The following is a 16,004-nucleotide window of genomic DNA, read 5'->3' as shown; positions in this document are numbered from 1 at the left end:
TGTCTGGATCCACCTACCTCCTCCAGTCAGTGTAGTAGATATTATGATAGTTATGTCTAGATCCTGTCTACCTCCTCCAGTCAGTGTAGTAGATATTATGATAGTTATGTCTGGATCCTGTCTACCTCCTCCAGTCAGTGTAGTAGATATTATGATAGTTATGTCTAGATCCTGTCTACCTCCTCCAGTCAGTGTAGTAGATATTATGATAGTTATGTCTAGATCCTGTCTACCTCCTCCAGTCAGTGTAGTAGATATTATGATAGTTATGTCTAGATCCTGTCTACTTCCTCCAGTCAGTGTAGTAGATATTATGATAGTTATGTCTGGATCCATCCTACCTCCTCCAGTCAGTGTAGTAGATATTATGATAGTTATGTCTAGATCCTGTCTACCTCCTCCAGTCAGTGTAGTAGATATTATGATAGTTATGTCTGGATCATGTCTATCTCCTCCAGTCAGTGTAGTAGATATTATGATAGTTATGTCTAGATCCTGTCTACCTCCTCCAGTCAGTGTAGTAGATATTATGATAGTTATGTCTGGATCCTGTCTACCTCCTCCAGTCAGTGTAGTAGATATTATGATAGTTATGTCTGGATCCATCCTACCTCCTCCAGTCAGTGTAGTAGATATTATGATAGTTATGTCTAGATCCTGTCTACCTCCTCCAGTCAGTGTAGTAGATATTATGATAGTTATGTCTAGATCCTGTCTACCTCCTCCAGTCAGTGTAGTAGATATTATGATAGTTATGTCTGGATCCTGGCTACCTCCTCCAGTCAGTGTAGTAGATATTATGATAGTTATGTCTGGATCCTGTCTACCTCCTCCAGTCAGTGTAGTAGATATTATGATAGTTATGTCTGGATCCATCCTACCTCCTCCAGTCAGTGTAGTAGATATTATGATAGTTATGTCTAGATCCTGTCTACCTCCTCCAGTCAGTGTAGTAGATATTATGATAGTTATGTCTGGATCCTGTCTACCTCCTCCAGTCAGTGTAGTAGATATTATGATAGTTATGTCTAGATCCTGTCTACCTCCTCCCCTGTCAGTGTAGTAGATATTATGATAGTTATGTCTAGATCCTGTCTACCTCCTCCAGTCAGTGTAGTAGATATTATGATAGTTATGTCTAGATCCTGTCTACCTCCTCCAGTCAGTGTAGTAGATATTATGATAGTTATGTCTAGATCCTGTCTACCTCCTCCAGTCAGTGTAGTAGATATTATGATAGTTATGTCTGGATCCTTTCTACCTCCTCCAGTCAGTGTAGTAGATATTATGATAGTTATGTCTGGATCCATCCTACCTCCTCCAGTCAGTGTAGTAGATATTATGATAGTTATGTCTGGATCCTGTCTACCTCCTCCAGTCAGTGTAGTAGATATTATGATAGTTATGTCTGGATCCTTTCTACCTCCTCCAGTCAGTGTAGTAGATATTATGATAGTTATGTCTGGATCCATCCTACCTCCTCCAGTCAGTGTAGTAGATATTATGATAGTTATGTCTGGATCCTGTCTACCTCCTCCAGTCAGTGTAGTAGATATTATGATAGTTATGTCTAGATCCTGTCTACCTCCTCCAGTCAGTGTAGTAGATATTATGATAGTTATGTCTGGATCCTGTCTACCTCATCCAGTCAGTGTAGTAGATATTATGATAGTTATGTCTGGATCCTGTCTACCTCCTCCAGTCAGTGTAGTAGATATTATGATAGTAATGTCTAGATCCTGTCTACCTCCTCCAGTCAGTGTAGTAGATATTATGATAGTTATGTCTAGATCCTGTCTACCTCCTCCAGTCAGTGTAGTAGATATTATGATAGTTATGTCTGGATCCATCCTACCTCCTCCAGTCAGTGTAGTAGATATTATGATAGTTATGTCTAGATCCTGTCTACCTCCTCCAGTCAGTGTAGTAGATATTATGATAGTTATGTCTAGATCCTGTCTACCTCCTCCAGTCAGTGTAGTAGATATTATGATAGTTATGTCTAGATCCTGTCTACCTCCTCCAGTCAGTGTAGTAGATATTATGATAGTTATGTCTAGATCCTGTCTACCTCCTCCAGTCAGTGTAGTAGATATTATGATAGTTATGTCTGGATCCATCCTACCTCCTCCAGTCAGTGTAGTAGATATTATGATAGTTATGTCTAGATCCTGTCTACCTCCTCCAGTCAGTGTAGTAGATATTATGATAGTTATGTCTAGATCCTGTCTACCTCCTCCAGTCAGTGTAGTAGATATTATGATAGTTATGTCTAGATCCTGTCTACCTCCTCCAGTCAGTGTAGTAGATATTATGATAGTTATGTCTAGATCCTGTCTACCTCCTCCAGTCAGTGTAGTAGATATTATGATAGTTATGTCTGGATCCTGTCTACCTCCTCCAGTCAGTGTAGTAGATATTATGATAGTTATGTCTAGATCCTGTCTACCTCCTCCAGTCAGTGTAGTAGATATTATGATAGTTATGTCTAGATCCTGTCTACCTCCTCCAGTCAGTGTAGTAGATATTATGATAGTTATGTCTAGATCCTGTCTACCTCCTCCCCTGTCAGTGTAGTAGATATTATGATAGTTATGTCTGGATCCTGTCTACCTCCTCCAGTCAGTGTAGTAGATATTATGATAGTTATGTCTGGATCCTGTCTACCTCCTCCAGTCAGTGTAGTAGATATTATGATAGTTATGTCTGGATCCATCCTACCTCCTCCAGTCAGTGTAGTAGATATTATGATAGTTATGTCTGGATCCTGTCTACCTCCTCCAGTCAGTGTAGTAGATATTATGATAGTTATGTCTAGATCCTGTCTACCTCCTCCAGTCAGTGTAGTAGATATTATGATAGTTATGTCTGGATCCATCCTACCTCCTCCAGTCAGTGTAGTAGATATTATGATAGTTATGTCTGGATCCTGTCTACCTCCTCCAGTCAGTGTAGTAGATATTATGATAGTTATGTCTAGATCCTGTCTACCTCCTCCAGTCAGTGTAGTAGATATTATGATAGTTATGTCCGGATCCTGTCTACCTCCTCCAGTCAGTGTAGTAGATATTATGATAGTTATGTCTAGATCCTGTCTACCTCCTCCAGTCAGTGTAGTAGATATTATGATAGTTATGTCTGGATCCTGTCTACCTCCTCCAGTCAGTGTAGTAGATATTATGATAGTTATGTCTAGATCCTGTCTACCTCCTCCAGTCAGTGTAGTAGATATTATGATAGTTATGTCTGGATCCAGTCTACCTCCTCCAGTCAGTGTAGTAGATATTATGATAGTTATGTCTAGATCCTGTCTACCTCCTCCAGTCAGTGTAGTAGATATTATGATAGTTATGTCTAGATCCTGTCTACCTCCTCCAGTCAGTGTAGTAGATATTATGATAGTTATGTCTAGATCCTGTCTACCTCCTCCAGTCAGTGTAGTAGATATTATGATAGTTATGTCTAGATCCTGTCTACCTCCTCCAGTCAGTGTAGTAGATATTATGATAGTTATGTCTGGATCCTGTCTACCTCCTCCAGTCAGTGTAGTAGATATTATGATAGTTATGTCTGGATCCATCCTACCTCCTCCAGTCAGTGTAGTAGATATTATGATAGTTATGTCTGGATCCTGTCTACCTCCTCCAGTCAGTGTAGTAGATATTATGATAGTTATGTCTAGATCCTGTCTACCTCCTCCAGTCAGTGTAGTAGATATTATGATAGTTATGTCTGGATCCTGTCTACCTCCTCCAGTCAGTGTAGTAGATATTATGATAGTTATGTCTGGATCCATCCTACCTCCTCCAGTCAGTGTAGTAGATATTATGATAGTTATGTCTGGATCCTGTCTACCTCCTCCAGTCAGTGTAGTAGATATTATGATAGTTATGTCTAGATCCTGTCTACCTCCTCCAGTCAGTGTAGTAGATATTATGATAGTTATGTCTGGATCCTGTCTACCTCCTCCAGTCAGTGTAGTAGATATTATGATAGTTATGTCTAGATCCTGTCTACCTCCTCCAGTCAGTGTAGTAGATATTATGATAGTTATGTCTGGATCCATCCTACCTCCTCCAGTCAGTGTAGTAGATATTATGATAGTTATGTCTGGATCCTGTCTACCTCCTCCAGTCAGTGTAGTAGATATTATGATAGTTATGTCTGGATCCTGTCTACCTCCTCCAGTCAGTGTAGTAGATATTATGATAGTTATGTCTAGATCCTGTCTACCTCCTCCAGTCAGTGTAGTAGATATTATGATAGTTATGTCTAGATCCTGTCTACCTCCTCCAGTCAGTGTAGTAGATATTATGATAGTTATGTCTGGATCCTGTCTACCTCCTCCAGTCAGTGTAGTAGATATTATGATAGTTATGTCTGGATCCTGTCTACCTCCTCCAGTCAGTGTAGTAGATATTATGATAGTTATGTCTAGATCCTGCCTACCTCCTCCAGTCAGTGTAGTAGATATTATGATAGTTATGTCTGGATCCATCCTACCTCCTCCAGTCAGTGTAGTAGATATTATGATAGTTATGTCTGGATCCTGTCTACCTCCTCCAGTCAGTGTAGTAGATATTATGATAGTTATGTCTAGATCCTGTCTACCTCCTCCAGTCAGTGTAGTAGATATTATGATAGTTATGTCTAGATCCTGTCTACCTCCTCCAGTCAGTGTAGTAGATATTATGATAGTTATGTCTAGATCCTGTCTACCTCCTCCAGTCAGTGTAGTAGATATTATGATAGTTATGTCTAGATCCTGCCTACCTCCTCCAGTCAGTGTAGTAGATATTATGATAGTTATGTCTGGATCCAGCCTACCTCCTCCAGTCAGTGTAGTAGATATTATGATAGTTATGTCTAGATCCTGTCTACCTCCTCCAGTCAGTGTAGTAGATATTATGATAGTTATGTCTGGATCCTGTCTACCTCCTCCAGTCAGTGTAGTAGATATTATGATAGTTATGTCTAGATCCTGTCTACCTCCTCCAGTCAGTGTAGTAGATATTATGATAGTTATGTCTAGATCCTGTCTACCTCCTCCAGTCAGTGTAGTAGATATTATGATAGTTATGTCTAGATCCTGTCTACCTCCTCCAGTCAGTGTAGTAGATATTATGATAGTTATGTCTAGATCCTGTCTACCTCCTCCAGTCAGTGTAGTAGATATTATGATAGTTATGTCTAGATCCTGTCTACCTCCTCCAGTCAGTGTAGTAGATATTATGATAGTTATGTCTGGATCCTGTCTACCTCCTCCAGTCAGTGTAGTAGATATTATGATAGTTATGTCTGGATCCTGTCTACCTCCTCCAGTCAGTGTAGTAGACATTATGATAGTTATGTCTGGATCCTGTCTACCTCCTCTAGTCAGTGTAGTAGATATTATGATAGTTATGTCTGGATCCATCCTACCTCCTCCAGTCAGTGTAGTAGATATTATGATAGTTATGTCTGGATCCTGTCTACCTCCTCCAGTCAGTGTAGTAGATATTATGATAGTTATGTCTGGATCCATCCTACCTCCTCCAGTCAGTGTAGTAGATATTATGTTAGTTATGTCTAGATCCTGTCTACCTCCTCCAGTCAGTGTAGTAGATATTATGATAGTTATGTCTAGATCCTGTCTACCTCCTCCATTCAGTGTAGTAGATATTATGATAGTTATGTCTGGATCCTGTCTACCTCCTCCAGTCAGTGTAGTAGATATTATGATAGTTATGTATGGATCCTGTCTACCTCCTCCAGTCAGTGTAGTAGATATTATGATAGTTATGTCTGGATCCTGTCTACCTCCTCCAGTCAGTGTAGTAGATATTATGATAGTTATGTCTGGATCCTGTCTACCTCCTCCAGTCAGTGTAGTAGATATTATGATAGTTATGTCTAGATCCTGTCTACCTCCTCCAGTCAGTGTAGTAGATATTATGATAGTTATGTCTAGATCCTGTCTACCTCCTCCAGTCAGTGTAGTAGATATTATGATAGTTATGTCTAGATCCTGTCTACCTCCTCCAGTCAGTGTAGTAGATATTATGATAGTTATGTCTGGATCCATCCTACCTCCTCCAGTCAGTGTAGTAGATATTATGATAGTTATGTCTAGATCCTGTCTACCTCCTCCAGTCAGTGTAGTAGATATTATGATAGTTATGTCTAGATCCTGTCTACCTCCTCCAGTCAGTGTAGTAGATATTATGATAGTTATGTCTGGATCCATCCTACCTCCTCCAGTCAGTGTAGTAGATATTATGATAGTTATGTCTGGATCCTGTCTACCTCCTCCAGTCAGTGTAGTAGATATTATGATAGTTATGTCTAGATCCTGTCTACATCCTCCAGTCAGTGTAGTAGATATTATGATAGTTATGTCTAGATCCTGTCTACCTCCTCCAGTCAGTGTAGTAGATATTATGATAGTTATGTCTAGATCCTGTCTACCTCCTCCAGTCAGTGTAGTAGATATTATGATAGTTATGTCTAGATCCTGTCTACCTCCTCCAGTCAGTGTAGTAGATATTATGATAGTTATGTCTGGATCCTGTCTACATCCTCCAGTCAGTGTAGTAGATATTATGATAGTTATGTCTAGATCCTGTCTACCTCCTCCAGTCAGTGTAGTAGATATTATGATAGTTATGTCTAGATCCTGTCTACCTCCTCCAGTCAGTGTAGTAGATATTATGATAGTTATGTCTAGATCCTGTCTACCTCCTCCAGTCAGTGTAGTAGATATTATGATAGTTATGTCTGGATCCTGTCTACCTCCTCCAGTCAGTGTAGTAGATATTATGATAGTTATGTCTAGATCCTGTCTACCTCCTCCAGTCAGTGTAGTAGATATTATGATAGTTATGTCTAGATCCTGTCTACCTCCTCCAGTCAGTGTAGTAGATATTATGATAGTTATGTCTAGATCCTGTCTACCTCCTCCAGTCAGTGTAGTAGATATTATGATAGTTATGTCTAGATCCTGTCTACCTCCTCCAGTCAGTGTAGTAGATATTATGATAGTTATGTCTAGATCCTGTCTACCTCCTCCAGTCAGTGTAGTAGATATTATGATAGTTATGTCTAGATCCTGTCTACCTCCTCCAGTCAGTGTAGTAGATATTATGATAGTTATGTCTAGATCCATCCTACCTCCTCCAGTCAGTGTAGTAGATATTATGATAGTTATGTCTAGATCCTGTCTACCTCCTCCAGTCAGTGTAGTAGATATTATGATAGTTATGTCTAGATCCTGTCTACCTCCTCCAGTCAGTGTAGTAGATATTATGATAGTTATGTCTAGATCCTGTCTACCTCCTCCAGTCAGTGTAGTAGATATTATGATAGTTATGTCTAGATCCTGTCTACCTCCTCCAGTCAGTGTAGTAGATATTATGATAGTTATGTCTAGATCCTGTCTACCTCCTCCAGCCAGTGTAGTAGATGTTATGATAGTTATGTCTAGATCCTGTCTACCTCCTCCAGTCAGTGTAGTAGATATTATGATAGTTATGTCTAGATCCTGTCTACCTCCTCCAGTCAGTGTAGTAGATGTTCTTCCCATAGGAGGTGATTCCAAACGGGTACTGGATCTCCTCCATGGCTTTCCTCCTGTCTCCCTGCACTGGGTTCATACACTCCATCATGTGAGTTCCTGAAGACAAGAGAATACATATTATATACTGGGCCTTAAGAAAGTACACACCCCTTGACCTTTTCCACATTGTGTTGTGTTACAGCCTGAATTTAAAATGGATTAAATTGAGATTATGTGTCATTGGCCTACACACAATACCCCATCATGTCAAAGTGGAATTACATGTATGTTTTTACAAATTAATTTAAAATGAAAAGCTGAAATGTCTTGAGTCAATAAGTGTTCAACCCTTTTATTATGGCAAGCCTAAATAAGTTCAGGAGTAAAACATTGTTTAACAAGTCACAAAGTAAGTTGCATGGACTCACTCTGTGTGCAATAATATTGTTTGACATGATTTTTGAATGAATACCTTATATCTGTACCCCACACATACAATTATCTGTAAGGTCCCTCAGTTGAGCAGTGAATTTCAAACACAGATTCAACCACAATGACAAGGGAGGTTTTCCAATGCCTCGCAAAGAAGGGCACCTATTGGTAGATGGTTAAAAAAAAACAAAAAAAAAACATTGAATATCCCTTTGAGCATGGTGAAGTTATTAATTACACTTTGGATGGTGTACATTCAGTCACTACAAAAATGTGACCGACCGGCTTGATTCGGTCTTATGTAGCAAAATTTGAAATTGAGGAACAATGGGAAAGTAATTCTGCTTTGAAAGTTGATAAACTTGTAACCTCACTTTTGAGAAAATGGCCCTTGAATGTTTTGGTACCTACTGGAGAGCTCTTCTTTGTCTACACCCATTCAGTATCGTTCACACCCTCTAAAGCCTTAGCCCCACCCATCTCTTTAAGGAGTCACATGTGAGGCCATGTACTAAACAACCAAAGATATCAAGACTAAAGGCTGGTTTATACTACGGGTGTGTTCGTACATTTTATTTGGAGTGCCAGAGTGTGCTCATAGTGAGCTCTGGGCGTTCGTAGACTCAGACCCGTGTCAGATTGGCCATTCGTAAATTCAGAGCGTTTCGCTCTCGGAGCTTTCAGAGCGCACACTGGACGCTCTGGCCGAGGAGTAGGGTTGATCTGAGCGTTCTGACCTAACAACAGCAGTCAAGCACCCAAGCTAACTGGCTAACGTTGGCTAGCTTGCTAGCTACTTCCAGACACAAATGAGAGAACAGCTCACTCTGACCATTTTACTCGCCCTAGCAGAGCTGGTTAGGCTGTTTTTATGTTATCCAGAGCGTTGGTGACTAACTGTGCTGCTGGCAACAATTTAGTTACGTTTTCTTGCCAACTTTTACTGACACCGGCCATATTCAACGGGTTTTGAGCGTTCATACATTTGTCAGTTATTGAGCGAATATACCAGCTGTGTGTATCGACAGTTGTCACAGTGACATCATGAACATTCTATTGAAATGGTTACTTGCATTGAGTCTTTTGTTTAGACATGTAGCTAGCTAGCTAAACAATGAACCATAATCCCAACTCATAACGTTACTACCCTGCATGAATCTGCAGGTAGCTAACCAACCAGGTTCAATGTTAGCTAGCTAACATTAGGCTATAACTAGCAATGCAAATGGCTCTGAAATATGAATAATATTACTACACAGATCATACACGTAATGTTAGTTAGCGAGCAAGCCAGCTAATGATAGCTAGCTAGCTAACAGTACACTTTAACTTGAAATGAAAATGACTTTCTGACTAAATTAAAAACGTGTAATATCTGAAAATGTAGCTAGCTAGACTACCTTATCCGTATACATGGATGGACGCTTCTCCCTCTCTGTCACGGTTGCCATGGTTGCCCTTAGTTTGAAGATGTAATCCGAAAACAGGTGTTATATACAACAGCCTTCTGTGTGTTCTCTTTTGACTCCATCTGCATATTTGCAATCAAACGCCAGAATTTTCTCCTTAACTATCATACTCTAATTCCACTGATTTCAAAACTCGGTCCTCCAGAAAGTGGAGAGCAACACTTTTGCAGTTCTACTACGTGATATCGTTCAAAAAAGCCGCTTAAGAAACGATTACCTACACATACTGACCAGCCCATGTTATAGACAGAAGCATGCTAAATAACAGACCAATCCGAACTCATCTCTCGGCATGTCCAGCCCACTCATTATCTCAGCCAATCATGGCTAGCGGGAAGGTTGCTGTCTTTTTCTGTGGCTAAACCAACTAGGTTCAAAATTTAACAATTGTATTAGTATTTACAGATGGCATACAACTTTGCTATGAAGGCACATGAAAGTTCACATGTTCCAGAAGGCATTTCTGCCAAAAAAAATGCATTTTGATTAAAAAAACAAAGTTTACGTTCAAATGCCTCTCCTGGGAAGTAGTGACGTGCGACATACGCCTAGTTTCCTGAAACGAGTCACAAATATAGGCGTCCTTCCTAACTCAGTTCCCGGAGACGAAGGAAACCGCTCAGGGATTTCACCATGAGGCCAATGGTGACTTTAAAACAGTCACAGAGTTTAATGGCTGTGATAGGAGAAAACTGAGGATGGATCAACAACATTGTAGTTACTCCACAATACTAACCTAAATGACAGAGTGAAAAGAAGGAAGCCTGTACATAATAAAAATATTCTAAAACGCGTATCCTGTTTTCAACAAGGCACTAAAGTAAAAATGCTAAAATGTCCACAAGTTTATTTCTTTGCCACATTTTTGCAGCTTTACTTTAGTTGATGTTCACAGACAGGAACTATTATTTTAGCAGGTGATCAAAATCATACATTCGATAAGATTGACAGACGTAGCAATAACAAAGGCAAATTCAAGGAACCTCCAAAGAGGCTGAGAATGTTCATCTCTACAAATAATTTACAGGACACCTGGAGATTACTATTCCCAACTACAAAAGACTATCCCTTTTTTTCTCAAAGTAAGAAAAGCTATTCAAGAATTAACAAACAAAAACATTCTTCAGAAATGCACTCAACAATATACTGGGTTCAAAAATCCATGATATAGTGATTTCGGATCCTTCTCCTGTATCAAGCTTAATTAGACCAACAGAAATACACTTAGCGGCAGAATATGGAGAATGAACAGAGTGCATCTTAAAGACCCGAAATGTATTAAATATGTAAACAAAAAAACCAAGACCTTTACCATTACAAATGTAGACATAGAGGACAGAGAAAAGCCGACCCCCGACATAATTTGGGATGTTTTTAAGGTGTACATTAGGGGAATGACAATCTCATACTCGACAAAAGTTAAATCTGAGCTAGAAATTAAAATGTATGAAAAATGAAAATTAATTACTATCTTAGAAAAAGGGCATAACAAATCTTTACAAGGTAAAGTATAACAAATTATTCCTGAACTTAAGCAGGAATATGGTCTTTTAGCTTAGAAGAGAGCCAATAACTACAGGCAAATAAACCTGGTAAACACCTTTCAGCCCTCACAAAATGAATACACCCCAAACCAGGTATCCTTTTTAAAGATAAGGATACAAATGCTTTAATTAGAAACAACAATGAACGATTGAAAATCTATACATCAGAATGAAACAACAGTTAGACTGATCCTACAGTCCAACGGATCCTACAGACTCAAAAACCCTGAAGCAGACAAAAAATAATCACTAAAAATGGAAATCATCCAGAAATAAATATTAGTCACTGTATGGATGGCTTTCCCATAGAATTACAGTGCATTCGGAAAGTATTCAGAGGAACTAGAGTTCTGTCAGAGTGACCATCGGGTTCTTGGTCACCTCCCTGACCAAGGCCCTTCTCCCCCGATTGGTCAGTTTGGCCTGGTGTCCAGCTCTAGGAAGAGTCTTGGTGGTTCTAAACTTCTTCCATTTAAGAATGATGGAGGCCACTGTGTTCTTGGGGACCTTCAATGCTGCAGAAATGTTTTGGTGCCCTTCCCCAGACCTGTGCCTCGACACATTCCTGTCTCGGAGCTCTACGGACAATTCCTTCGACCTCATGGCTTGCTTTTTGCGCTGTCATGCACTGTCAACTGTGGGACCTTATATAGACAGGTGTGTGCCTTTCCAAATCATGTCCAATCAATTGAATTTACCACAGGAGGACTTCAATCAAGTTGTAGAAACATCTCAAGGATGATCAATGGAAACAGGATGCACCTGAGCTCAATTTTGAGTCTCATAGCAAAAGGGTTTGAATACTTATGTAAATAAGGTATTTCAGTTTTTTATTTGTAATACACTTGCAAAAATGTCTAAAAACCTGTTTTCGCTTTGTCATTATGGGGTATTGTGTGTAGATTGATGAGGGAAAACATGTAATCAATTTTAGAATAAGGCTGTTACATAACAACATGTGGAAAAGGGAAGGGGTCTGAATACTTTCCATATATTTGACATTCTGGGACAAAGTAGCACCCCAATTTACTCAAAATGACAACCATAGCAACCATAGTAACCATAGCAACCACTCTATACAGTGCTTCCGAGTTCCATGTATCAAACAGTTATTTCAGTTATATTAAACCAGGAAAATCTGGATAATCCCTTGCAGATTACAGACTCACTCGCTACACCCGCAATAACATCTGCTAAACACGTGTATGTGACAAATACATTTGATTTGATTTGATTTGATTTGAGCTTTGTGGGCACTATGGTGTTGAACGCTGAGCTGTAGTCAATGAACAGCATTTTCACATAGGTGTTCCTTTTGTCCAGGTGGGAAAGGGCAGTGTGGAGTGCGATTGAGATTGCGTCATCTGTGGATCTGTTGTGGCGGTATGCGAATTGGAGTGGGTCTAGGGTTTCCGGCATGATTGTGTTGATGTGAGCCATGACCAGCCTTTCAAAGCACTTCATGGCTACCGACGTGAGGCAGTAATCATTTAGGCAGGTTACCTCCGCTTTCTTGGGCACAGGGACTATGGTGGTCTGCTTGAAACATGTCGGTATTACAGACTCGGTCAGGGAGAGGTTGAAAATATCAGTGAAGACACTTGCCAGTTGGTCAGCGCATGCTCGGAGTACACGTCCTGGTAATCCGTCTGGCCCCGCGGCCTTGTGAATGTTGACCTGTTTAAAGGTTCTGCTCACATCGGCTACGGAGAGCTTGATCACACAGTCGTCCGGAACAGCTGGTGCTCTCATGCATGCTTCAGTGTTGCTTGCCTCAAAGCGAGCATAAAAGTCATTTAGCTCGTCTGGTAGGCTCGCGTCACTGGGTAGCTCGCGGCTGGGTTTCCCTTTGTAATAATAATAATAATAATAATAATAATAATAATACGCAATTTAGCAGACGCTTTTATCCAAAGCGACTTACAGTCATGCGTGCATGCATTTTTTGTGTATGGGTGGTCCCGGGGATCAAACCCACTACCTTGGCGTTACAAGGGCTCTACCAGCTGAGCTACAGTAGTCCGTAATATTTTTCAAGCCCTGCCACATCCGACGAGCGTCAGAGCCGGTGTAATAGGATTCAATCTTAGGCCTGTATTGACACTTTGCCTGTTTGATGGTTCGTCTGAGAGCATAGCAGGATTTCTTATAAGCGTCCGGATTAGTGTCCCGCTCCTTGAAAGCGGCAACTCTAGCCTTTAGCACGGTGTGGATGTTGCCTGTAACCCATGGCTTCTGGTTGGCGTATGTACGTTGGGTCACTGTGGGGACGACGTCGTCAATGCACTTTTTGATGAAGCCGGTGACTGAGGTGGTGTACTCCTCAATGCCATCGGAAGAATCCCGGAACATATTCCAGTCTGTGCTAGCAAAACAGTCCTGTAGCGTAGCATCTGTGTCATCTGACCACTTCTGTATTGAGCGAGTCACTGGTACTTCCTGCTTTAGTTTTTACTTGTAAGCAGGAATCAGGAGGATAGAATGATGGTCAGATTTGCCAAATGGAGGGCGAGGGAGAGCTTTGTATGCGTCTCTGTGTGTGGAGTAAAGGTGGTCTAGAGTTTTTTTCCCTCTGGTTGCACATGTGACATGCTGGTAGAAATTAGGTAAAAATGATTTAAGTTTGCCTGCATTAAAGTCCCCGGCCACTAGGAGCGCTGCTTCTGGATGAGCATTTTCTTGTTTGCTTATGGCCTTATACAGCTCGTTGATTGCGGTCTTAGCGCCAGCATCGGTTTGTGGTGGTAAATAGATAGTGTGGTGTAGCTCAGTTGGTAGAGCAACGCCAGGGTTGTGGGTTCATTTCCCACGGGGGGCCAGTATGAAAAATGTATGCACTCACTAACTGTAAGTTGCTCTGGCTAAGACGTAACAGGTATCAGTATTGGTAAACATTAAAATAAACTAACCTTATTTCCAGATGATCTCCTGATACACCTGACTAATATTGAAAGCCCCCCTTGTAAAAAAATTACCCGGAAGCCTCTAAAATCTCAGTATATAAAATTTACATGGAAAAAAATGAAATGATTGCAATAGGAAAAAGTCATGATCTACAGCCATCCTTTAAGTGGACCACAAAAAATATTAAAAACTTAGGATGCTTAATAAGGGACAACAAACAACAGATATATAAAGATAACGTTATTAGATAACTGTAGTCCATTACTCAACAATATGAAAGCAGATCTAATTAAATGGAACCATCTTCCCAATAAAGGTTACAGGTAGAATAAACCTCTTTAAAAAGTCATGGCTTCCAAAGTTTCTAGATTTATTTTCGGCAATACCAATTGCCCCACCGATGACATTCTTTAAAGTATACTCGGTCATAACAGACTTTATGGGCAAATAAAACTCAGGAAAAAAAGGAAAGTTTTACATCTTCCTAAGTCTGAGGTTAGTTTTAACCTTCAAGACTTGGAAATGTATCAACTCGCCACCCAAAGCTTTTACTTGTGACATATAGTTAAATGCATTAAAGAGGAACAATGGGTCCATATTGAAGATGCACCTGCTCATCCCCTGAATCTTTTTACGTGTCTATTTGCAAAGGATAAAGCTAAGAACATTAACAACTTCATAGTTTAGAACACAATAAAAGAAAAGAAAACGGATTCTACAAGAACCAATATAACTATAATAATATAATATAAAGGTGGTTCAACAGGTGGCGATGGGGTGATGGGGTGAGGTTCTGTTTCTCTAGCAGGAGGTAAGCTTGGCTTCTTCTTTACATGGTGTTGAGTAAATCTTAATCCATGTATTTAGATTGTAGTTAGGTATTGTAGTTAGGTATTGTAGGTAGTTTATCTAGGTAGTTATTGTAGATAATTATTGTAGGTAAGTATTGTATTCGGCTGAGCCCGGTGAAGCACGAGGCTAGCTAACCCACTACCTGGACCAATACAGATAGCTAGCTAGCGGGTAGCTACTGGTAACTATTAGCAACTGTGGATAGTTGTTTCCAATGTTATTTCACGCTTAAGAGTACCTGTAATTATGCCAGCTAGCTGCCTACCATTCAGTTGTTTTTCCAACCTCATTATCTGAAGCATTAACGTTAGGTAGTTAGTAGCTACTGTACTCGAAATGTAGCAACCTTGTTGCTACCTGGATAGCTAACAAAACAATAGCTGGAGCTGATTTAGAACACAATAAAATAAAATAAAACGGATTCTACAAGAACCAATGTAAAAACACAACCATATGGAACAATCCTTGGATAGCTTATCAGAATGCACCGATAAATTGGTCCCCATTGAACACTAAAGGCATAGAAACCATGAATACATTTATTTCCATGAAATAATTAAAAAGTAATTTTGGACTGACCAATGTAGCCATTTTCAAATACATGCAACTTAAATGTTTTATATCATGAAATTTCAATCTGAAATCTTTTGGACATCAGGGCAATGTGGAGGGAATCCTATTTGAGTCAGAAAAGTATATTCATATGATAGGGAAGATATACCAAACCTTGCAGAGAGCAGAGATCCGATCCAACTGACAACCTCTTAGAAGAAAATATTAGCTATTGGAACCAAGACAAAGACTTAAATAGAACTGATGTTGGCAGAGATATATATGATATTATATATTAAGTCAATGAATACTTTCTAAAGGCACTGTACTAACCCTGGGAAGGGTTTATTTACTTCATCATGTGCTGAAGACCAGAGATATTATATTATACATCACACGCTGTTTTACACTCATTATTGAGGGACATGACATCTCTGTAATCATATCATATCAATTTTGTATTTCTTTTTATTTTACCTTTATTTAACTAGGCAAGTCAGTTAAGAACAAATTCTTATTTACAATGACGGCCTACACCGGCCAAACCCGGACGACGCTGGGCCAATTGTGTGCCGCCCTATGGGACTCCCAATCACGGCCGGTTGTGATACAGCCTGGAATCGAACCAGGGGGTCTGTAGTGACGCCTCAAGCACTGAGATGCAGCGCCTTAGACCGCTGCGCCATTTCGGGAGCCCTAACGGTTTGTTAGATTCCA

The 16,004-nt window shown here is 40.0% G+C and overlaps 1 protein-coding gene across 1 annotated transcript in view; it reads right to left on the bottom strand.

Annotated features, from left to right (window-relative positions):
- Positions 1-16,004, bottom strand: part of nid1a (nidogen 1a) — a 97,277-nt gene that overhangs the window by 22,352 nt on the left and 58,921 nt on the right. Inside the window, exon 20 of the mRNA XM_041895502.1 lies at positions 7,528-7,651. Within this exon, the coding sequence (XP_041751436.1) occupies positions 7,528-7,651 (124 nt within the window). The remainder of the gene's footprint in view (positions 1-7,527; positions 7,652-16,004) is intronic.

This window comes from Coregonus clupeaformis, chromosome 1 (genome assembly GCF_020615455.1).
Source record: "Coregonus clupeaformis isolate EN_2021a chromosome 1, ASM2061545v1, whole genome shotgun sequence".
NCBI classification, from domain to species: domain Eukaryota; kingdom Metazoa; phylum Chordata; class Actinopteri; order Salmoniformes; family Salmonidae; genus Coregonus; species Coregonus clupeaformis.
This window is presented reverse-complemented; position numbering and strand designations above follow the sequence as displayed.